The sequence below is a fragment of the Dendrobium catenatum genome, unplaced genomic scaffold, assembly GCF_001605985.2.
Source record: "Dendrobium catenatum unplaced genomic scaffold, ASM160598v2 fragScaff_scaffold_946, whole genome shotgun sequence".
NCBI lineage: Eukaryota > Viridiplantae > Streptophyta > Magnoliopsida > Asparagales > Orchidaceae > Dendrobium > Dendrobium catenatum.
The window spans coordinates 712669-738310 of record NW_021319408.1 but is presented as its reverse complement, the minus strand read 5'-3'; the positions used below and the strand labels follow the sequence as shown (position 1 = coordinate 738310).

The 25642-nt window shown below is 35.2% G+C and overlaps 1 protein-coding gene across 5 annotated transcripts in view; it reads right to left on the bottom strand.

Moving 5' to 3' along the window:
* Window positions 1-1413: 1413 nt before the first annotated feature.
* The window catches only part of LOC110095354 (phospholipase SGR2), a gene marked incomplete at its 3' end in the record, with an annotated part of 35798 nt that continues 11569 nt past the window's right edge, over window positions 1414-25642 (bottom strand). For all 5 annotated transcript variants that reach the window (XM_020820863.2, XM_020820865.2, XM_020820864.2 and 2 more), the window contains 16 exon segments: window positions 1414-1508; window positions 1608-1656; window positions 3018-3080; window positions 3181-3274; window positions 3480-3582; window positions 8673-8745; window positions 9031-9140; window positions 9260-9362; window positions 9571-10122; window positions 10210-10275; window positions 14026-14175; window positions 17198-17368; window positions 21136-21186; window positions 22884-23027; window positions 23090-23161; window positions 25384-25539. In XM_020820863.2, the coding sequence (XP_020676522.1) occupies window positions 1414-1508; window positions 1608-1656; window positions 3018-3080; window positions 3181-3274; window positions 3480-3582; window positions 8673-8745; window positions 9031-9140; window positions 9260-9362; window positions 9571-10122; window positions 10210-10275; window positions 14026-14175; window positions 17198-17368; window positions 21136-21186; window positions 22884-23027; window positions 23090-23161; window positions 25384-25539 (2052 nt within the window).

The window sequence follows — 25642 nt, the reverse complement described above, 5'->3', positions numbered from 1 at the left end:
GATTGAATTGGACACACACAAATAGTCTGAGGACTATTTTGAACTTTTCTCCTTTCTTTTTAAACAATTCATGCCACTCTTATAGTATGTAATTTGACAAAGTTTGTGTGTTGCCAAGAGAATAAGTGAACTTGGGGATGTCCTTGGTGCCAAGGGTATGTTGCAATGAGGATTAGCAAAGGCAAAGCAAGCGGGTGTTGGCGAAGGGGGCGAAGGGGGAGAAGCGGGCGCGATGCAAGCGAGTGCCGCCTGTACGGGGTGCGGACACGGGAGCAGGTGAGGGTGCGGGAGCGGCCAAGTGGTATCAAGCGCGGGTCCAAGTGTGATCCTTGCAGATGCAAGCGTGGGAGGGACAAGGGAGAGATTGAGCGTGGTCGAGTGCAGAGTGCTACGGGCGAGCTAGGCAGCGCAAGCGCGGGATCGAGATAGGGCACAAACGCGGGCGAATGCAAGTAGGGGTGCAATTTAGAGTCACGGGTCGGGTTCGACTCGAACTCTAAACTGACCCGACACTATTCGAGTCAACCCAAACCTGACCCGTTTTTGTAAGCGGGTCGCTTTTCAGACCCGAACCCAACCAAATTCGGGTCCTGGTCAACACGACATGACCCGAATGACTCGGGGTCGACCAAAAATGGCTAGTTTCAGGTCAAACGGGTCAATCTCCAATTTTCAGGTCAAAACAGGTAAATCTCGGGTTTCCATGTCAAAATGGGTCAATTTCATATTTTTGTGTCAACCCGAACTCAACCTGGTTTTTAAAACGGGTCGATTTGTTGAACCCGAACCTGACCCGTTTTGGGTCTGGTCAAGATTGGGTTTGTGTCACGTTTTCGGGTCGTGTCAAATATTTGACACCCCTAAGCACGAGATTGCTGCAGGCCGAACCCCGGGTCATTTTTTGGTTGATTTTGGGTTTACGGGTCAACCCGAACCCAACCCAATTTTAGAAACGGGTCAGAAAATGAAACCCGAACCCAACCCATTCGGCAAACAAATCGACCCTAACCCGAAATTTTTCAGGTCAAATCCGGGTCGAGTTTTGGGTCATGTCAAAGTTTGACACCCCTATTTAGATTGTTGACTGCAGCATAAAAAAATGAGAGAATTCAAGCATAATTATACACGCTATCTTTTCTTTGGAATAAAATCTTAAGAAAAAGATGAAAATTCTCTGCCAAAGGTCAACTTAATCACTTGTTAGATATCTAAAAGTTCTGTTTAAACAACTATGAATCTCATAACGCAATGTCTGAAACTACCCCAGGAGATAATCGATAGACAGATAATCCACCTTGTCAAGTTTATCATAGCATAAATAAATAAATAGATTTTTATTGAATAACAGTCGAATTAGAACCCTTTATCTTAATCTATTGATATCAGAAAAAATAGTGAAGGGCAGTCACTAACCTGAAGGACGTGATCAATTCTACCATTCATGCAGCCAGTCAGTCTTTCAATCATGACGGAGCCATATGATTGTTCTTTCTCTTGATTATCTTCGACTGCTTGTAGTGCATGTATATTACCATAAAAATTTTCAAATAGCAAAAGAAATTAATTAAATAAAAGAATAAAAAACCAAAACATGAAATGAGACTTACCTTCCGTAATAACCTCGTCTCTTGATTTGAACACGTTAATCATTTTAACCTATTAATATAGATGTTAGTTTAGAATGCAAAACCTCGCCAAATTAGATCCAGATATCACCTTTCTATTAGAAATATCATGAGAAAACATTTTTGGAACATAAAACAGTATATCACCGTCAAACCACCTTGTGTCTGGACGCAAGCAGTAGCTCCTATATTTATATATATATATCTTTAATGACTTAAATATAAATATTATTAACCCCTTTCTTTTCTAGAACTCTCCATAGCACTTCTCTTGAAACTTTATATTATGCTTTCTCTAAATCAATAAATATCATATGTGGATGCATTTAAAATACCCAAAAAAAAAAAATCTTCCTTATTCTCTATCTTTGATATGTAATGCTAAGGGTGTGGGTGCATTGAGCCATTGGATGATATCGTGGGCTATGAATATCGGGTGAGGGGGTGGCCATGCCTAGGGAAACATGGAAGGGACAGGACCAAGCCGAGTAAGAGGGAAACAGTGATGAGCGAGGTCTAAAGAGATAATAGGGACTCTGGCAAGGTCAAGGGCTATGAGAGGGGCTTATCAAGGCCAACAATTGCATCAACAATAGTGATAGTAATAGTGAAGGGCAACGGGAAGGGGTAAGAGAGTGAGTGTGGTGGCCAAAGAGATGAAGCAGAGGATGCATGAGTTTTCAAAAATCAGTAGATTTGGGAATAAAATCTCACTTTTTCTTGATTTATTCTCCCCAATTAGGGTTTGGGAACATCTAATATCTTAAAAAAATTACATTTTTTGCTTTAAAACAAACACTAAACAAGGTCAAATGCATTAAAAATACAATATACCCCTAATATATGCAACCAATAACCTCTAAAAATGATGTCAAATGTTTGAAAATCATTTTGACCAATATTTATGAACAAAAGCGATGTTCAAGATTGTGTTTAGCATGAAGGAATCAAACATATATATGAGTCTAAAAATGAACTTATGGGAGAGAGTAATAGAATATAAGATAAAAAATTTTGTATGAATTTTGAAGAACCAATTTAGGTTCAAGCTAGGAATCCTAGGAAAATCTGGACAAGGATATAGAATGAAGAAAGGATCCTCGTATGATTTTTATAATTTTATTAATCTTAAGATGTTCTATGATCAAGAACCATAGGAATTGATTAGAAGAGCTTTAAGGAGGAAAGATGTATTTCAAAGAAATGGCACCATCCTATGCAATGCAGGGGGATTGTTCACACCATCCTATGCAATGCACGGTATTGTTTAGTAAAAGATGCTAAGTTTCTTCTTCCCAAAAAAACCAATCATTAATCAAACTAAAAATAAAGGCATTGAAGAAGCCCAAAATCAAGATGAAGAAGAAGCTTGCATTATAGTTCAAAATCTACCTTCAAAGAGTTCAAGCTATTCATCATGGCTTGAGAGCGAGCTGCCACGTCCTCAGTGAATTCCTGTGCACATATTTTCCAGCTTAAATAAATTCGTCATAACAGCAGAACAAATATCTATTTGTAGAGAAACACTTTTTAAACTGGTTTCAGGTATACTCACCTGAAATCCTATATGCAACCGCTTTCCTCCCCGGTGATATGGTATAATGACAGGGCGCTTGCTGATGTATTCTTTGCAAATAAGTGGTTCTACTCTGCATGAAAGTCCAGAGCAAATTCATATAATACATGTCACGATGCTTTAAATAAAGCTAAAAAATCAAAGAAGTGAAACTGAAAACAAAACACCACATGTATGATTGTTCCCAAACATAACGAGTAAATCTATAAATAGTATTCTACTTCAAAAGTAGACTAGAGAGAGAGATGAATTTCCCAAAGAAGATACAATAGACAAACCTGTATGCTACTGGATCAAATGGATGAAAAATATTAAACATCTGTCGGCAAGATGGCATCTCTTCAGAAATATTCTCATTTTGCCAATAATCTTGTCCCTTACCTACACAAAGGGAAATAATTTGAGGAATATACAAACAAAACTAAATTCCATCACACAGAGATTAGTAAGAAAAGCCTACTATATAAACTATAACAGAACGGAAATTTAATCCAAGGGGCAAAACATTAATCTATTAAAATTGGAATTTCTTAAATGCAAACTAAAAAGGTTGAAATTTCCAACGTGTGTATTAGCAAGCAAAGTGAATTTCAAAAACTTAAGTAGCACAGAAATTACCAATGAAGGAAACAAGAAAATCTATTGTCATGCCCCGGGTCTGGAAGATGGTGCATTGCAGTAACATGAGATGTGATTAGGGGTGTCAATTTTTGACACGACCCGAAACCCGACACGGAAAAATCCGGGTTCGGGTCAACCTATTTGTGAAACGGGTCGGGTTCGGGTTCAACAAACTGGCCCATTTCAAAAAACGGGTCGGGTTCGGGTTGACCCAGCAAATCGAAAATGACCCGAAAACCCTCTGCCCGCGTCTTCTGCCCGCCCTACCCCTGTCGAACCCGAGTTCGCGTGCTGCGCCAGTGCACTGAGCCTCCCGAAGCATCGAGTGCCGCCCGAACTCCGGCGTCGAGTCACGTCCCGAAGGCCGAAGTGGCAAACTGGGCAAAGCATCGTGGCGCATGTGTCCCGACTCCAGAAGTGTCGGCCGTCAAGTCGCACGCCGCGCTAGTGCTCGAAGCGTCGCGTGCTGCCGTTGCTGCCGCTGCGCTGTTGAGAGCATTTCAAAAATCCGGGTAGAGTCGTGTCAACCTGGCAACCCGCGCGGGTCGGGTCCGGGTTGAAAAAGCCGACCCGTTTACAAAAACGGGACGCGTTCGGGTTGACTCGTTTAAAGTCAGGTCAATTCGGGTTCGACCCAAACCCGACCCGCTGACCTAAATTGACACCCCTAAATGTGATAAAGTGATATGAAATATATTTTATGCTCAAATAAATAAATAAGTAATATAAAGAGAACATATGCAATTAGGCAATGGATGGACGGTAAACTGTATTTTATTTTATTAACATAATCATAACAAGAGTACATTAATGAAATAGGAAGAGCAAAAATTAAATGAGAAACTAAAAGAAACAAAAAAAAGAAAAAATTAACCAACTCCAAGTATTATAAATAAATGATTAAAAAACTTAAAATATCAAAGGAGAACCAACTACTAATAAGTCTACTCCAATGATGATAGTCCACCCAACACTCGTAAACTTCTATAACTAGTTAAACAAATCATATATTATATGCAAAGGATATTTTTTCTTCACAATCACCTTATTCAACTCTCTGAAGTTGATGCACAATCTCATGCTTCCTTCATTCTTCTTTCACAAACAAAACTGGTGCTCCTCACCATGAAACACTGGATCTAATAAATCTTTTTCATGTAATTCATGTAACTACATCTTGCGCTCTTGAAATTCAATAGCAGCCATATAATACAATTCTTTCGAAATCAAAGCAGTACGCAGAACTAGATCTACAATGAACTTAATCTCCTGAAATTCTACAGTTTATAATACCGTATATGAACTTTCTCTCTGTAAAAAGAAAATAGGTTTTCATATCCTTCATCACATCCCGTGTTATCTGACTGCACGGCCTTTCGAACCTGTTCTGACAATAGCTAGGATTTCCATTAGAAGGCTGTAAAATTTCACTAATCATGTTTTTATACTTTGTTCTATTGTCATCCATAAAAAGTGTTACGAATTAATAAAAGAGCAATAAATAATAATGTATTAAAGCTTGAAAGTATAATAGGATTTTTAAGGTCTTAGATCATATGTGCAGTGTATGATGCCCTAATGGATCAATCAAATAAGCCCCACAGAATTAAACAACATACAAGTCAAAGTTAAAATTTAATCACATAAAATTTAAAAAATCACCAGAGCAGACCGAGCAAGGCACAAAGGCCCACCAATCTCTCCCTCTTTACTAAGAAGTTGGCAGGGAAGACAATGCCTCGGATGTGTTGTATATGTAATTTTTAAGTTGCGTTGTTTTGGGAGAGTGGTTCAATCAAGATGCTCAAGCAGAAAAATAGAGAGATCACCAATCCAAAACAAACTTTAAGATCCATAACATAAATAACATAAAAGATTAATTCAACCTACAAATTATAGCAAACACTGAATCAAAGATTCTATAAAGCAGAGCCAAAAAAAACAAAGAATTAATTCATAAGATCTGTACCCAATAAATAAAAGTAATCATAAACAGCATAGTACATACGCACAGGTGAAATCAAATTAAAATAAGTTATATGATAATTTAGCATTAAATTATTATCACGTGACACAATATGCATGTTAAATTCAAAGAATTGGAGGGGGGGAGGCTTAATTTTATTGCAAAAATTTGTCCCTATTTATAGATCTATACAATATATCTTAATAAATAAATAAATAATTATATAATAATACATAATTGCTCTAATATAATCCTTCCTAAATCAGTCATCTAAATATGGAAGGAGATCAACGTGATCTAGGTGAGCCTCCCATGGATTACCATCTTATCTAGAGGATCAAAATGCCAAGGAACGGCTAGAATTTAATAAATGAGCCTCCCACGGATTCCCATCCTAACATTGAAATAGGTGGCACATAAATTTAGGACAATAAATGCCCCCCTCACAACTAAATATAGTGCACATTTAGAGACCATATTTATATATTTGCTATCCCATGGTAGCCCCACATTTACCTAGCGAATCTCCGAGCAATTACCAAGATGTCATGATAAAGATTTTAATTTGAAGATATCCAACGATGTTCCTAGATATTGATGCAAGAGAGAAGTAAACTTCTTCATGTAGATATGCATACATGCAGATTGATCTTTAGTTTGTATAATATTTTTTAACTTAAATAACTCTTCAAAGTTATGCCATAGTCTATGTCTGACCAGACAGTCCGATGCTAAGTTATTGCATCAATTGCAACAACTTATTTAGTCAGTAGTTATCATATACCCAACATTTTCTGCATCATGTACTTGGTATGAAGAATCTAGTTCAATGATTTTTTTTTTCAAAATTGAATATAAAACTCTTTATATCCTATGATTTCTATGACTTGGCGAAGGATTGACTCACTTTGAGTTTATCAGAGACTTGAGCAAAATTAACATGCATAATGTCCTATGCTTTCTGCATTGAACTTATCAAAGGATGTGCATATATGGCCCATTCATCAACCTTATATCACGTCAATGACCAAGGGTCATTTGTTCATGCTAGTTCACTTTACTGCGCCTTACTATGGAAATAGAGCAGGATATTCACTACATTGTTGTGAAGGATGATGAGGACCATTTAGTGTGTGATGATGTGGCGTCTGATAATGAGTGGTTCATAGATGATGAGACAGATTTGTCATTATCAGACCTGCAGCTAAAGGATCTAAGTGTGGATGTCTTGAGAGGCGAAGCAGATCAAGTGGGCACATCCACTAATACCACACCACACACATCCACTAGTACTGCAGCACAACAAGCAAACAAATGTATCCCACAATTTTTTATGTGCTATTACATTTAAAATATATGCAATAACAGCATACTAATCATTCTTATTGAACAGGAAAGAGAAAAATGGGTAAAATTGAAGATGGTGAAGATTTGGCATTCATAGATACAATTGGAGATGAAGATGCCACCACTGAAGACTCATTTAGTGATGAGACATGATTGGATTTTATAAGTTCTTTATTATTTGTACTTTGGGAGTTCTGATAGACTTCAATTTGTAGTTTTGTACTTTGAATTATGCTATGAGATACATATATTGCATCCATTTTATTGTTTTCCACTAAGTTCACTTCTCATTTAGATGTTTTTATTGTATCATAGACTCTTACTGTTATTTACCTGCTAGAATACTTAAATTTGCATTTACGAAATTATTTGTCTATGAGGCTTACGTCTCACGGACGAAAAATGCCTCGAGACTTATTTACGCAATTTTAAACCTTGATAGCAATGATAAGAGCCTCGGCATGTTGGCATCTCGGTTCATTTGAGATACCAGATTCAGCCTCCTTACATGAGTAAGGAGAGAAATGTGTATAGTATGAGCTTCAATGGTTTGAGGCGCGATCCACCTGATTTGAACATTGATGGTAAAACTTTGCCACAAACAATCACCCTTATGTGTCAGGAGCAGAGAAGGCAACATGATCAAAGGAGTTGAATTGGATAGTGGCTCCAATATTCACAATGGCATTAGAGAAGCAAATACACCCCCTAAAAGTTGAACAATGAATTAAATATTATGCAAGACTAATTTGCATAAATGAAAGATGAATATCATAAATCACCCCACGATCTAAAAAAGCACAACTAAAATGAAGAAATGTGGATTTTTTGTAAAAGCGTGGACACCATGCAACTATTAGGCAACCATGGAATCAGCAATAGAAGCAAGTTAAGCTGACCTAAATGCACCCCAAGTGGAGGCACAAAGGTTCTCAAATATTATATTTTAATTTGCATGATATCAATGAAGTAACTTTTTAGAAATATTAAATTAAATTCATATTGCCCATGGCAAGGAATCAACCCGTAAAACATCAATTTGAAAAATCTCAGGCAATACATCTATTAAATAACATGCAACAAACTATTTCCAAAATAACTAGATATAGTTAAAATTCAAAAAACCTATGACAATCAAATAAAAATATCTAGAAAACACAATGGCAATCATAGAGCATAACATCCATCAATGAGCTTCATGAGGTTGGAAAAATGTATAACTAATTGAAGAAATTAATGAAACCCAGAACGTAAAAAGTAACAAACAGAATAAATTCAAATCAAATATTAGAAATAATTTTAGAAAAAAATATTCACAGAAGGGGAAAGAATCTAGCACATGAGACTCATTTAATCACATAGTAAAATGTACCATAACATATTAAAAAGAAGAATTAGCATCGATTTTTATTCTGTCTAAATAAAACGATAATTTTACACCTAGTAGGACTTAAACCCATAATAGCCTGATTAGATGTCAAAATACATTAAACAAAAAAAAATTAAGAAAAATTTCACAAACATCGTCATATTTTACCTATGCCTATGCGGATGTTCCGAAGGGAAAGGAAGACACCAAGCGGAGATCCAACAGCAAAAAATGTATCAACCTGGGACGTCGAACAATCAGCACAGCAAGTATCAGAAACTGTAGAAAACCCATAAACATTCTACATTGTTATTCTTATTAGCAATCATGAGCAAAAAACTAGTCCAAGCTGAAGGTTCATATACATTGTAAACTAATTGCATATGAAAGGTGTGCATCCAAGAGTCAGAAGACATTATAATAAAAAAAAATAGAAATCAAGTTAGTGAAAATAATTAACACGAGATAATAATTAACAAGAGAGAACAGCAAATTATAACAGAGAAGAGTTTACTATGTATTTCACCTTAAAATCAAGTTTAGTATATCTAATGTACGGTGTGTAACTCTTCTTTGAGGCATCTTGTTCATATTTTTCCAAGGACGATTGATCTTTGCAACATCCAACTCTATTTCCTACAATTAATGAACCGGTAAAATATGGTTCAAGAAACAGAAACTGATGGTAACCAAAGCTTTCCAACACCGATGGCCTTGGGAGATCAGCATTAGTTGGTTTAAGTATGAAGGATTACCATTCAAAGCAAATTTTTCCTTGCTAATATCTCCATTATTTTTAGACAACGAGCAATAGATTTCTTGTTCAAGTTCTGCAATCCTTGTCCGAAGAGACTTCACCTGGGAAGTAATAATTAATAAATAACTATAAGTTTTCAACCCACTTTTCCCACCAAAAATAAATAGAAAATGTGAATTTTTGGCAATTTAAAGATCAACTGACTAGAAATATTTGTGATATCAGCACTAACAAATCATAAAGGTTTACAAAATTGCAGTGTAGGCAGTGCAAGCACCATAAGGTTCGAACTTCCAATCGAATAACTACCTCTTCTCTCAGCTGGGAGATAAGATTGTCCTTGCCAGTAACATCTCCAACCAACAGATCAGCAGTTTCAGCGCCATTTTCTCCTGAATTTTCTTCAAGAATATCTAAATTTGCATCAGACCCCTTTTCTGCAGTATAATATGTACTTCTAGATTTCATATTAGATTTTTTGGCACCAGCATCCATTGATGGTGCATTATCATATTGCTCCTTATCTGAAGGTAATTGAACAAAACCGGGAGATTCACCATAAACATTAGAAAAACCAACAGATTTCAAGCAATCATCAGTCAAATTTTCTCTGGGAAGAGGAGCTGCGGTGTGACAAGGAAGCTGGTCCAAGGCACCACAAGAAAAACTGGTTTCATCAATCTCCTGAACAGACGCATCATCATAAATAAGGGAAGGGCAGTGCACATCAATTTGTGCTTCCTGCTCAGCATCATTTCTCATGTACACAGAATCCATAGGAGTGGGAGAAATTGGACTTTCTTGATGACAAAGGATGTCATAAGATAAAACACTTCCTAAGGAGTGCCCATATATGGAAACCTGTCAAAGAACTTAACGAATTTATAAAATTAAACTATGAATTTTTCAGGCACAGAAAAAACAACCAAAGTACTAAAGCGATCAAACCTTCCCATTGTAGAGCGGGTTTCTTTTCAAAAACTTAGCATACAATTTATTTAACTGAGTGGACACCTGGACAGGAAATATTAAATGTCAAACAAAGGATAGTAACTTATTATGATAAGCAGATATAAATTGTGATGAAAATAAGTATATCAAGCTATTACAAAACATATTATTGAAGGAAACAACTACTAATAAGTATGATAATTCACATGATATGTACCATAGTAGCATATTTTAAAGTTACTTAGAAATGGTATCATTTTTCGGCCCAATCTCACCCAAAAACTAGAAGCAAGAAAAGGCTTGAATGAAAAATTACATGAGCTGTAGGAGAAAATTACAATCAAGTAATCAACAAGATGTTAAGATCTTTTAATTCTATGTGGAATCTGATTGTGTCGATCAATAGGATTGTACTGTTGACTCAAACCTCAATTCCGTCGGTTGAGCTCGCTAGGGGGTTGTAGGGGGGCTCCCACTACTTGGGAGCGGGAATACAACCATATAGCATTGTGGCGCTACAGTCTTTGGTTGGAGACAAAGGGCAAAGCGTTGCGGTGCTATAGACTGCAATGCCACCACATTGCAGGGTGGCTCATAGACAGAGAGAATCGGTGCGTCACTCCGAACACCAACGCTAAGAGTCAGACTAGGCGGTTTTCTTTCTCTTTTTCATGTTTAACTTGAGTTGTTGTCGTGTTGCATCCCTTTGTGTAATTTAAGTGTACCTCTTTGTCTATTCTATGAAGATAACAAAGAGTGAAGTGAAGTGAGACAATGAAAGAGAGATAAGAGAAATCTGTACAATTCATCTCATTTTCATTGTAAATTTCTTGAAGTGGCATGGCTTCGTGATTTTTTTTTCTTTTTTGAGTTTTTCCACGTTAAATCCTAGTGTTCATTTATGTTATTTTCTATTCTTGCTTGTTTCGTTGTGTGGTTTATTTCTCAACAAGATCCGTCAATGCCAACTAAAAATATTATATAGAAATGCAAAAATAGACAAAAACCTTAAAAAAATAGGGGGCCACCCAATTCAGGTTGATCAATACTCGGGCAACAAAGCATCCTTGCATGTGACTTACCAAGTCAAAATTTAGGGTTGCTAATTGATTTGAACAAACTTTAGCTAGGGGAAGACATGGATTTATAGGATTTTAAAATGTGAATTATTTCTGGTAATTAAACTATAAATTCACTGAAGGTTTTGGCCAAAGAAATTGGAAAAGTCCTTCAAAAGGGACACATGTCATCACAATCAACATTGTCAATGTCATCAACAGAAATTCCTTGGTCTAACGTTCAAGGTTATCTCAAATCTTTACAACACTTTCTCGACTTATCATAAAACATAAACCAAGTCAAACCTAAGATCAGTAATGACTGTTGCCATAATTGTCAAGGATGAGTGCGAGAGTCTACAGTTAGGTTTATAAAGAATAAGATAAGCTTTGTAAATGCTTCAATGATTATTCATCTTCACTGACCCAACTATGCAAATTACGGCGCAGTTTAGGAAGTTACACCATCCAGCTTCCATTTCAATGTAATGGTTTTCAGAAAATCTAAATACAAATTCTTTTGGAAAAATACTGCATTGCCAGATAAAGGAGTAAGAGAAAGGCATTTGAATATATTTCTTCTCAAGCCGTGGCCAGTTTAAAAGAGTAAACCATTATAAAGTTATTCAGCTTCCATTTTATTATAATGGGTTTGGGGAACCAAGAAACAAATTTCTTCGGAAAAATACTGCATTACCAGATAAAGGAATAAGAGAGAGGCATTTCAACATTTTTTTTTAATTTCCAAGCAATGGCCAGTCTGAATTGTTAGCTAGGTTTGAATTGTTTTAGAAAGTTAATCTAATAATGAGGCTGAGCTTGAGCGAAACTCACATCAAAAAAGAAATGAAAAGAAAAAAGTAACTCAATCATATTCCGTATAGATAGGATGAAAACTAAAAGGTGCTTCTTCTACTCCCAAAAGAGGCATTTTAAATGTGAAAATATGTATATGATGCATTTACATTTCTGTTCTAATTTTGTATTGAACAATATTCGTATTTTCGTATTTTCTATTTTGTGTTTTTTTTTAGGCTATCCAATGATGGAAGACATCCGGTGATCATGATTGGTAGAAAATGGTTTAAGTTTGCCTTCTTTTGGTTTGCCGGTTTTATGGGTCCAACATATCCTTGTGCTATTTGGTGGAGGTAGATGTGCAGTGGCTGTTTTGTTTCGGTTTGGGCTTTGGTGGTTGAGATCTAAGTAGTGCAAGCTCATTAATATCTTGTGAAGTTGAGCTCATTATAAGCTGAAGTTTTAGTACTACTTTATGGCAGATTTTGGTGAGTGGAACTTGCCTTTTCCTATTCTTTTTTCTCTTCCTTTTATGGCTGTTTGGAGAGCTGTGTCTTGTGGCATTGGGAGAGGAATAGGCTGGAATTTATGCAGCCGTGGCTGCTTGGGGTGCCTGTTCGTTTTCTGGATTCCTTGGGCCTGCTGTTCCTTTATTGTTTCGGTGCTTTTCCCGTGAATCCTGGCTGTTCCGTGGCTGGCTGTTGGTCCCGTGATCTGTTTCTTCTCTGTTTTCTGGAAAGATGCTGGCTGCTGCTTTGGAACTTAAGTGTGTCTTTTGGCTTTTCCTATCCCTAAAGTTTATTGGAGGAATTATGGGTGCATTGGCTGTTGGGCTTTCTTCTTTGCTTATAAATATGAAATGCTTTGACATAGAAGGGGGTTGATTATTTTGAGAGCTAAGTTCTTAAAAAAACCTGAGGGTTTCTTCTTTGGAAGAGCTTGAGAGCTTTTTCCATTCTCCTTCTCCCCTAGGAAAGCTTGCGAGCTTCTCCTCTTTCTTCTCGGTCTTCTAACCTCCTTCTCTACGCAAGTTCCACTCCATCTGTATCTTTCTTCTGGTTCCGTTGGCAAGTTTTGTGGGCAGTTTTGGAGACATTTGCTGGAGGAGTTAAAGGACGTTGGACCCCTTTTACCGTGGTAGACCGTTGGTTTGCTTTCTTAAACCTTATTTTGCTTATTATCCTACTTTCGATACATGTGAGGAATCCACTTGCAGGATGTTCTGAGGATAGTGTTTTTTTTTAATTTTATTTTGTTCTTTTGTCAGCTTTCTTTTGTTCTTGGTTTGTTTGGATGTCAGTGGTTCCTAAACTGATTTTGGAAGTTCTATTGTCTATTTTGTTCTCCAAAAGGTTTGCTAAGTAATTAAGGTGTGTTTTGAAATCTCTTTTGAGTTTCTTTTGTTTTTTTCTTTCGGATTTGCGTTGTTTTGCTTACATCAGTATATTTGCACAGATCCTAAGCTTGCATCACAAAAGATTTCTAAGAAAGCTAAGATTGCTTTTAAAATTAAATATTTCCCCCAAAAACACCCATCTCCTTGTCAGATTTGAGAAATTAAATAATAGTAGAGGTAACGCGTAAATTACTTGAGGACTTATAAATTTTGCATCATCACACTTATAAGTGCATAAAGTTCAAGTTTTAGCTTGTAGATCATTCAGGTTCTATAATATCTCAGATAGATCCATATTATTGGCATTTTCATTAGGGTTTTGATAAAAATCTATTTCTTCCACCACATACAAGTGAAATCTATCGTTTTTTGCTATAAGAAATAGGAGCTATTATTTTTTCTGTTGTTCGAATGTAATGGCTGGGAAGCACGTTTCACCTTAATTTAATAGCAATGCTCTCATGACTTTCAAAGGCATATAAGACGCACTATATTCTCAAACAACCTCAAGAAATTGAGCAATAGATGACCAAAATGATGTAACTAAGAAAGTTTGCACACCGAATCTATAATATATTGGCAGTATATAGGACTCATATAATATAAAACATCATGAGCTGTGGCGCTTAGTGTAACACGAAGACCCCGAACACCATCCAATGTAATTTTATCCACAGCAGTTTCGCCACTGAGTTTCAATCCTTTTCGCCACTGCACAATAAAAACAAAGAATTATAATAGCATAGGAATAAAAGAAAAGGCAACAAGAATGACACAAATCCAACCAAATAGACCCAAATTAAGAATGGAAGCAAGCATTACAAAAGAAAACAATAACGCCAAAGATTAGGAACTATGAAAGCCCTTAAACTGAACGAATTAAACTTGACTATTATATTAAAAAACCGGTTTGGAAAGCAAATTAACAAGAGGATGTTCCAAACTACAAAATAGACAACTAAGCACAAAATAAATGCCAAAAAAGCACCCGATTATACTTACATAACTAATAATATATTTCAAACATTGTAGTAAACTACTCCAATTGCAATATCATACAGTATTTTGCTTCCCACCATTAGGCCAGTTTTATTGGGAAAACCTTCCAGTCATGCCATTCCTGAAGTAATTTACATTAAAAATAAAAGCATTTTCTCTTTAAGTTTGCCAAGATGAAATTAAAACCAATTTCATGTTAGTTACAAAACTTTGATATTGTCCTCTACTTCATCTTTTTGGTAAAATAACATTTTATTAAATAAACTTAATAACAAAAGCAATTATTTTAGACCATACAGTTTCAAATATAACCTTAAGTTATAAAGGACTACAGACTACCTTTATGGTTTCAATGTACGGCTAATTAGCTCAACACTCATATAGTCCCTACAGTCAACACAATTATAGATATCTCCTTATTTCCAAAATGTTAGCACTAAAATGAGACTTTTCACATCTAGTAGTAGAGTTGCCAATCTAAACAAGCAGCAAAAGAGAAAATAACCCTAATTGTACTCATCTTAACAACCGGAGCAAAGATTTCTTGATAATCAATTCCATAAGTTTGAGTGAAGCATTTTACCACAAGTTTGGCTTTGTATCGGTTGATAGTTTCACCAATTTTTTATTTCACATTGAAGATCCATTTGCAAATATCAACTTTCTTCCCCATAGAAAATCCTGAGAGCATCCAAGTATCATTTCTTTCAAAGGCCTAAATTTATTCATGGACTGTATTTCTCCATTCAGGAATTTTAAAATGATTTGAATATTGTTAGGAATTTTCAAGCTAGAAAAATATATAATAAAGTCACAAAGCTTAGAAGATAATTAGTCAAACGACACTAATGATTGATTGGGTAATTAGAGCTTTTCTTGAAAGAAGCAATAAGCATGTGTACAAAGGCAGCAGTCTAATACTTTGATGAGGAATGTCTAAAAAGGCATAGCAGCCGAAGCTTTGATAGAAATAGAGTAGATCAATCTATTTATGAGATAGGCATGAGTGAGTATTGGTAAAGAGTTTTAAATTTTAAAATTCATGATGGCATAGGAATAATAACATATACAACGGTGGGGATTCCACAGACCCCCACCAAGTAATATTTTAGGACATTGCTATGGATCATAATATATCGAGCAAACTCATGTGATTTTGAAGTCATGGTAGGAGGCAACACCATAGGAATATCTTATTTCCTAAATCATTTCATGTTTAAACATCACCATGGTTTAAACAAGAAATCCTTAGATGAGGTAGTATACGGGTACAGGTGAACGAACTATGAATTGAGCAATAGCGCAAGCGAGATAGGGGCTTAAGCAAGTGGGCAATCAATAGATCACACATGCCAAAAGGGCTTGAGGAACACATTTGATTTGCCAATGGGAGACAAAAAACTCTAAGTTATTCATGGCGTCAAACTCTATTGTGAACCACTGCCTCAAAGCACTCGATCTTCATGCCCTGCGTATTCACTGTTGACCTCCTTTCTTCTCCACTATAGTTGTTTTCTTTGTAGTCTTCCTTCTTAATCTCCTACTTCTTTCAGTTAAGGCTCATCTGCTTAGCCAATGCATAAGCGGGCTACAAGTTTGCATGCTAGAGGGTCATGAGTTGTGACACTACATAGGGCAAGAAAAGTTGTTAGCTCAAGGTCACAAGCCAATCAACAAAAAAGCATGAGATCATTGTGATAAAACATGCGATCAGATGAATAAACCAGCATGCCAAGTGTTTTTGAGAAGCAAATCACAAGTCATGAGACCGATAAGGCTCGGGCAAATGAATGACAAGATCTCACAAATCTTCATAAGGATAGATCCCCATAGGGTCTTCAGAAACCTCCGAAGATAAAGGTAAGTCTCATTTTTGTCAAGCAAAATCAAGCTGAGATGTGTCATCTTCACGAGAGGAAAGATGAAGATTGACTTAAAGTCATGGCTTTGAAACCATGTTAAAAAAAAGAAAGAAAGAACATTGCATACTTCTTCCTATTCTAATGGGTTAAAAAAAAGGCAATAACCTAATTAATAACAATCATTTCAATATTTAAAAAAATTCTTTTGCATAAAGAAATAGCAATTGATGGACTATATATGGAAAACAAAATAGTGAGGAATTGCCAAGATGGCTAATCAGATTGTTGGTGATATCTACATCCAAAGCAACAGATTGCCAAGGTGGCACTAGAGGTGCAAGAACTACAAATTGCTAAGGTGGTGCTATAAGCGTAGAAGCTAGAGATTGCCAATATTTAAAAAAATATATATGAATGTACGAAAAAATTAATTGACTTGTAAATGGGAACTAAGATTGGAATAAAGAACAAAAGAACAAGCAAGTTCTACAATTAAACAACTAGTCAGTATATGATAGCTAAAGTTTATGAAACCTCTTCTGGAAGTGTTTAAAAGTTAAAACAAATCTAATCAAGAATAAACTGTAAAGAGAACATCAAAATCAAAAGTCTAGATAATCCATAATAATGCATAGATTGCTCGGTACACCAGAAAGCATAGAGTATAAATAAAATAAACAATACGTCAACTAAATTCTACATTTTCTTTTCTATTCCTCAATCATAACACTTTCTCAGTTTTGTAATTGAAAACATTGCATTAAACACAAATTGCAAGTTGAATGGGACCATTCCCTTTACACATAAATAAGAGAATGTACGGTCAAATGTATGATTAGTTTATTTGATACGAAGGATATGTACAGCATTACCTGACAAGGGATTAACAAAACTCTTTGGGTGCAACGTTGATGTGTAGTTAAGTGCCTTTCAGCAAGACTAGCAGTTATCCTACGAAAATCACCAACATCATCAACCAAATTGGCTTTCTCCAGCCTCTGTCCAATACCATGAACCATAAAGACTAGATGACCGACTGGAACCTGAGGAAAAAACAAGATGATATAAATCTATGAATAAAATACATGCTTACAATTTGAAAGTCGAAATTTATCTTAAACAATATGTATCAATTTGACTAAATCCAAACCAACATTAATATTATAGACACCATTTAAAATTCAACCTGGGTAGATCCATAATATATACTTAGATTGGCAGGCTGCACAATTTAGCACATTGCATTCCAATAAAAAGGATTAAATAATAGCTGAAATGAACCTTTTATGAGTCATAAATTGTCCTAAAAGGGTGTGCCCTGCACAGCTTAGCATTTTCAAACATGCAAATATATTAAGGACCCATTTGGGAGTTAGTAGAAACTTTGTTTAAAAGATTATGAAATTTACTATATACCACCTTTTGCTGATATGAAGCTAAAGATGGACATTAGTCCACAAACCATCCAATGTAATGATTTTATTTTCACACACACAACAAGTGAAAGCTAAATCACAATTAGATCCAAGGTTGGTGCATTGATAAGGATCATAAAAAAGCAGATGCAGAGTGCTTGGTACACTGTAGAATCAGTGCATGTCACTTAGCAAATCAAAGGTGCCATATGTCTAGTGACATGACAATCAAAGACTAACATCATGAAACTAACCCTGCCCTAAAGCTCAAGGGTTGATGAGCAAGAGACCAATAATTGGAACCTGACGAAGTGATGCATGTTGATTAGGTAGCCAAATTTAAGTGCCCAACGAATAGCAAGACATCTAGTTCTTAACAATAAGTCAACCTATGCTCGTGGACAGGTGATAATGCCTACCTAACTAATGTGAACATGGTGGCCTGGCGCTTGACAGAAAATGATCTTATACCTAGCAAAATGGCTATAAATAGACTGGAAATTGGCATTCTAGCACCCAATGAATTGAAACCCAAAGCTAATGAATTTAATCAACAAGCTGATCCAAGGAAACCAACCACTCAGGATTAACACCGCTGCCATTGTAGATCTCCTCTAAAAAAATATTCCTTAGTATTGTATGTTGTCCTCACTAGTCAGAAAACTCAAAATTCTTCAATAACCTAAAATTTTTTCATTCATGAACCATCTATTGAGAGATCTAGATTGTTCAAAATAACGCATCACATGACAACAATAGATACTCAATTTAAATTTTCATTAAGAGAATCAAATAATTATTCCATGAAAATGCTTTGAAAGCCTTATCTTGCCATAGGCATCTGCTTAGCTTAACATTTTCTTAAACTATCCCTCCAAGGAACTTGCTTTTAGTCAAATGGACTTTTCCCAGTCCAAGGTTTCCTTAAACTCAACACTAACAACTGTCTATATTTTTTTAAATGGTGATTGAGGGGAGGTTTAAATCTGAGCTGCACATGTTTCTTTGTTGGCTTCTTCTTCTACTTGCACAGCCAACTATCCTTCATGTTGAGCTTGAAGGTGATGCGAACATTCGACGGTAAACGTTAATCAAAAGAAGAGACAAAGATCAATAGCCGAGATCCCTCCATTTTATCTTAGTTTATTAATTGGATTTTATATTTAATTATGCATTTTCTATTTTTATCCTTACTTAAGGGTCTTGTCTTATGTAAGCCCAAGGGGCAAAGTTGACTTTTAGTTTCTTTTAAGGCCTATATATAGAGGTCCTTGCTTTTGTATTAGACGATGATGGATTATTAATAAAAAATAAATTTGACTGCACGCTTGTTCTTTGGAAGAACTTTGGTGAGATCCCTATGTGAGGGAAGCGTAATACCAACCAGCCACAGGATGTGTCCGGGCTCGTGGTTGAAGACCCTAGGTGAAGGCATCGCATCACCCGTCAGCCGCAGAATGTGTTTGGGCTCACGCTTTATCTTCTTTTCCTATCTCCTTCCCTCTCTCTTTCTCTACCAGCCATCTTCTTCCATTATTCCTCTCTCTAAATCCCCCACCCTCTCCTTCTTTAACCGCTGGTCTTCTACCACCCTTCCACCCTCCCTCCACCCAATGTTTAAAATTGCGTATTCGAGTATTGAGGCATTTTTCATTCGTGAGACGAGGCGTAAGCCTCAAAGCGTTTTGAGGCGTAAGCCTCAAAATCAAAAGATTGTGTAAACATCAAATGATAATTTTTTTATATACTAATGAGTGAATAATATAAAACATAAAAAGGCATAAGATATGAAGTGAAATTAAAATATCCCAATAATATGACAACATGAAATATAGTTCAACTCAAAATTCTATCTTTCTCAAATCCCAGTATTCTTTTCATTAACATATAATTCAAATTTCAAAAAATAAATAACAATGACATATCACATAAGAACTCATAAGTCATCAGCACCGTCATCACTAAGGGGTTCTTCATTTAAATCATCATTATGATGAACTGCTCTCTCCCCTTCCTCCTCTCCTATAAATTCTAATGTCGGGCATTTACTTCAAAATTTATGTAAGTTTTAATATATATAGCATGAGGCGTAAGCCTCACGCCAGTGAGGTGAGGCGGGACTCAAGGCGGGCCTCAACCAAATAAAGGCACAAGCCTCATAAAAAAACTCGAGGCGTAAGCACCGAGGCGTTTTTTACTGGAATTGCGCAAAGACGGGCCTCATATTGCGCAATTTTAAACCATGCCTCCACCACCTAGCCGGCAACCCCTTCCCCACCAAAATCCACACCTACTCCCTCTTCCCTTGGGTCCACCCATTCAAATCTTGCATTCAAAACCTTTCAATTTGAGCCCTTCTTATTTTGAGAACAATTTAATTTCATATTCAAATAAATTTGAATTTTGAATGTGTTTCCTAAAATGAGAAACCCTATTTTAAGAAAGTTCCTAAATTCATGTCCATTTGAATTTTAAATAGGGCTGGAATTAAATCAATCCTTCCTAATTTAAAATTCTAATTCAAGCAAGCATTAATTTCCCTCTCTTAAACCCCTCCCCTCCTTGAAGTCGTCGGCCCCTCCTCATCAACAAGTTTGAATTTCAAATTCAAATAGTCTCTTGATTACTTTCCTAAATTAATCAATTGTTAATTTGGAAAGCTTCTTAAATTGAATTCAAACAGATTTGAATTCAAAAACCTTTCTGGATTAATAAATCCATTTTAGGAAGCCCCTCCAATCCCTCCAAATCTGGAATTAATTTCAGATTTAATTCTCAATCCTAATTAATGCTTGATTCACATTCATTGAACCTAGACACCTCATCCTTCCCTCTCACTTGGCCGGCCCCTCTCTCGCCTCTATCCTAATGATTTCTTTCCTAATTAAAGGCCCCAATTAAGGCGATAATTAATTCCTCTCTTCCCTCCCTCCTTTCTTGTTTGAATTTCAAATTCAAATCCATTAATTAAAGTAAATCTAAGATGGAATTTTAAATCTTTAATTGTTATTACCCCTCCGTTCTACATCAAAAGGTCTTCTCAATGGCCTACACCTTAAATTAAGGTAGAATTAAACTCTCTTTCTTAGGACCTTGGTTGACTAAGGTGGTCAATGCCCTAGTGCCTTCATTTTAGGTTCAAACAACTTATCAACATTGTGCCTTCACCTACACTTATATAGGGATCTATCTGCTTTGTTGATTTGCTTGTATACAAGGGCTGCTCACAAGATAAGATTTAACATTATCTTCTCCAAATGATTATTCTCTATCCTCTTCTCATGTATACATGAGTAATGATTCCGAAACATCAGTTTCTATTTGGGACTTGTAAATTCTCTATATATAAAATTATACTACACTAATTTGATAAAAAAAGCTTATGTAAAACATACCTGAGAACAGTAGTCATCCATTTCTTCCTCCATTTGTTGGCGCTGCTCATCCTAAAGAATTGTTACATCGATGGCATTTGTCATTAAATGGGTGGAAAACTCAAAAAATATATATTTTCTCAAGAAGACAAGAAATCAAGCGTGTTTCAAACTTTCAATTAATATAGCATCTTGTAAGTTCAGAGTAATTCAAATCATTAAACAAAATCACCTCTCACGTTGACACATTTCTAGAATTCAAACACAAGCGTCTATTCTTTGTAGTTTTCCTCCAATTCTGAACAATATGGCCATGCATTCCAATTTTAAGAATAAAGCAGAATAACAAGTACAAATATTAAATACAAACAACGACATCAAGCTTTCATTCCACTATGCAGGGTCGGAAGTACAAGTATTAAATCTATTTGCAAAAATTATCAAGCAGCATGCTTGTTAATGATCTTTGCAAGCAGAATGTATATTACAGCTGAAATTTATCACCAGTGGAGTGAATAAATAATGAATAGCAATGGCATTTGTTCAAAAGTCCAAAACTTTGAAACTGTTCAATAATCTAGAACTAAGCAATGGCACTTGGATCATTTATTATTAATAATTAATTAATTCATTAATTTGTATAGTATATAAATTATAAATGAAGTATATAATTAATTTAGCATTACTAATTAAAAATAAATGTTATTTACACTATAAAAAAATTATTAAAAAATATATTTAAAAATATATAGTTTATATTAAAAACTTAAAAAAATAATAACTTAAATTTATTTAGTCCCGCGTCACTTGGGAACTTCTTTTTAGTAATGCTTATATTATTTTTGAGTTTGCATGGGTTAAGAACTCATATTGAATGATGGAGTCATGACAAAATACTTAGTTGAAATTTCTTTGATAAATAAATATTTTAGGAAATTAAATTTTAAATTAATTTATTGAATTATGTAAATAACTCATTGAACAAGCCGGTTCAAAGAAACCAAAACTGGTTTGCCGTTGAACCAACAATTTTGACCAGTTCACTCTAGTTCAATGCAAAATCAATTTTTATAATAAATCAGACCAACCTTATGATTGGTTCACTATGGAACAGGTCGAACTGGACAGTCTAATCTAGTTTTTAAAACTCGGTATAATCTACAAGCAAGCTAAAAGTAACTAACCTCTCCCCAAAACTATCTTTCAGAAATACAAATGTGAGAAACAGAACAATATAATATTTAGAATCATTAGAAGATATCCCATGCTAGCTATCTAAGTAATTTTTCCCATAATTTTTGCAACCTTCACCAAATAGAACAATAGGCTCCAATACATTAATTATATAACAAATAACTAACCTTTTGCAATTATATTTGCCTTGGAATTTCTCCTAAGTTCATTGCTTGCACACAAACAAGAAATATCTTTAACATGGCTTCGCATTTTTTTGTGAGAACAATCTTCTTTGATCAAAACCTCAAATTACATCTAATACTTGTAAAAATAGAAAAGCATAAAACATCTTTAGTAAAGGATATGATTCTTTGGAATCAAATTATCCAAAGTCAATATTTTTCATCAAATATGACTGATGAAAGTAGCAGTTCAACATAATATAACATATAAAATCAAAACTACAAAATAAACCAGCTAGTGTCAATAGCTACATGGATAAGTTGTGCTATGCCTCTTGTCCAAAACAATCACTAAATGCAGCATGTTTCCTACATAGTAACCTATAAAATTTTTGAAAAAAAAAAACTAACCTGAGTTGGCTTTAGAGAACCGGATGTTTGGAACCCGCGTCTCAATTTAATTCCATTCCCTCGTCCAAGAGTAAACCCAGAGGTGTCAAAGTCCAACCAAGCTTCCCATGTGTCATCCTCCCCTGTGAAAAGAGCATGCAAGCCCTGAGAAAAGACTGAGTTAGTCATTTCAATCAGTTATTAAGCAGACTTATAAAAAATAACACCTGTGTCATTCCTTGCAAATCAACACGGGCAGCAAACAGGCCTGAAGGCTGAAATGTCCGCCTATGCCAAACCTAAATGAATGAACAGGCATAAATTAGAGAGTCAAATACCCATGCAGCTCAGTTGCATCATAAATAGATACGCAAACAGACCAAAAAAATTATAATACAATTCAGAAATATTCTCATAAGTGTGAATAAGCAATAGCATCATGAAGAAAGTCATGGAATAAGCCTTTCCTTTACTGAATGTCATTACCTGAAAGGTATAAGTGACAAAGATGTGAAACGATGCATAATTTGAAGGGTTATTCGGTTTAAAATAAAAGGGGTGTAAGGTATTCCAAATTCAAGGGTTTTGAAAATATTGGTGTCTTCTCTCAAGTAAAAAAAAACAATAAATAAAATTTTAAACTATTTGGAATTCACCCTCTAGTTCAATTTTGCTATATTTAAAAATCATTAAATTTGACTGATTTATAAATAAATAGTAAATTCATTGGCATTCCCCCGCAAGCTGCCAACTGCAACCACTAGCATCCATCACTACTGCCACCCACCGCTCACCACTGGGCACGGCAAGCCACTATCGTCGCCGCCATTGTTGTTGCTGGCCACTACCGCCAACCAACAACAGGTTGGGCTTTAAATTGCATTTATTTTATTTTAAACCAAACAAAAAAAGTAATCATTTATATTTATTTTACACTCATCCAAAAAACTTCAAATATTTTAAGTACATTGTATTCCATTTTACTCTGCTTTCTTTTTTCATTCAACCAAACAGCCCATAAATCAAGTTAGTATTTTGACACAAAATACTAACTTGTTTTCGGTCAAGAATGTTCAAAGGCAGTGTCTTATAGTTAATAAGCTCAAATCAGAAGTGTTAAAAGATTGAAAACGATTTCATACAAAGGAAGTGTAGCCAAAGTCCACAGTTCTATATTTTTTATATTTTCAAAAGCTTGAAGTTCAGCAAAAAAAATATTTTGTCCAAAATAGATGTATTACCTAAGGCAATATTCAAAAGGAATAAATGGAGGACCCATAAATCAGCTAAAATAGTAGCCGATCATAATCAATTTTAAACTCAAATATTTTCTCAGCATATTGTTAGCTATGATTCTCCTGCTTCGGTAAATAAAATAAAATGAAACCTAGTAAGCTTTTTTAAATTATTCACCATTCTTCTTTGAAGACAATTAATATCAAGATAGCATTATCATATGAAAATATGATATCATAGTACAAATTTGGACAAATAGATTGTTCAAGAAAAAAATCTCTAATAACTACCCAAATGGCACTCTATCAGCATCTCAATAAGCTCACCAAAAACACTAGGAAAGATTGGTACATTTGGAATGCATATAATAACCACATTGAACTAAAAGCGAATGGGTTTTGACAAGAGTGTAAGTAGTTGATGTAGTTAGAACTGAATTCCAAAAGTGAGTTTTATTGAAGTAAATTATGGTAATATATATTTGCTTAGATGAATTTACTTCATGCCAACTCTGCTTTTGTATTAACTTGGAAGAAAAGTTGTCACCATCCTCCAATTAATTGTATTTTTTTTTTCCAATTAATTGTATATGATTCTATAATTATTTATAAAAAGCAAAACTAAAAATGACTAACTTTTAATTTACCCATCCTCTCATAAATGGGACTCGTTTCTAACTTTTATGAACGTGAGTTCCAAAAGTAGAAATTCCAAATAAATGATTGAATTTAACTCCATAACTAAAATCTAACCACTTCAAAAATCAATCAAAATGAACTAACAGAAGTGTGAATTGAGAAAATAATCATGAGCCAAGATTTTGATAGCATTCCATTCAAAAAGTCCACCAGCAGATTGTACTCAACCAAGCTACTTCGAATAGAAAATAAAATATTGAATGCTAGATAACAAAGATATCGGAGAAGTAAAAAGCGAAAGAAAAACCAACTCTTCTTCAAAAATAATTCATCCCCCTTGCCTCTTTTAAATTTTTTCCTTCCCGCATTCGCACTTCATTATAGTCAAACAAATAGTTTCAGTGCAACGAGACTAGCAATATTAAAAGCATAAAGTTTATGCAGATGCATGTGAGACAAATAAATGCATACTCTACAGTATAATGAAATGCTTCTTATGCAACTTGGAGAATTTTTTGCATGGAGTGTAAAGAGGAATAAAACAATCAAGCATCCTGAAAAGAGAAATAATACAATCAAATTTGAAGTAAGTGATTTCGAAGGATTACTTTCCCTTGAGACTTCATAAAGATAAACTTCCCTCCTACCTTACAGCGGTAAGCCAACTCCAGCTGCTCTGCGATGTCTTCACGTACAGGAAGCCAATCTAAACCCCCTTTTCGAGCAAACCAGTGGCCTCTTAAAACTCGACGGTTTTCCCCATTCCAATACACTGGGAAACAGTGCCGCCTAGTTAAATCTACCTGGAAATAATAAGAAAGATAAGGCAAAAAGACTGATAGAAAAAATACTAAAACGAAATATCAGTAAACTGTGACTACTAAATTTCATCCACTTTATATCTCA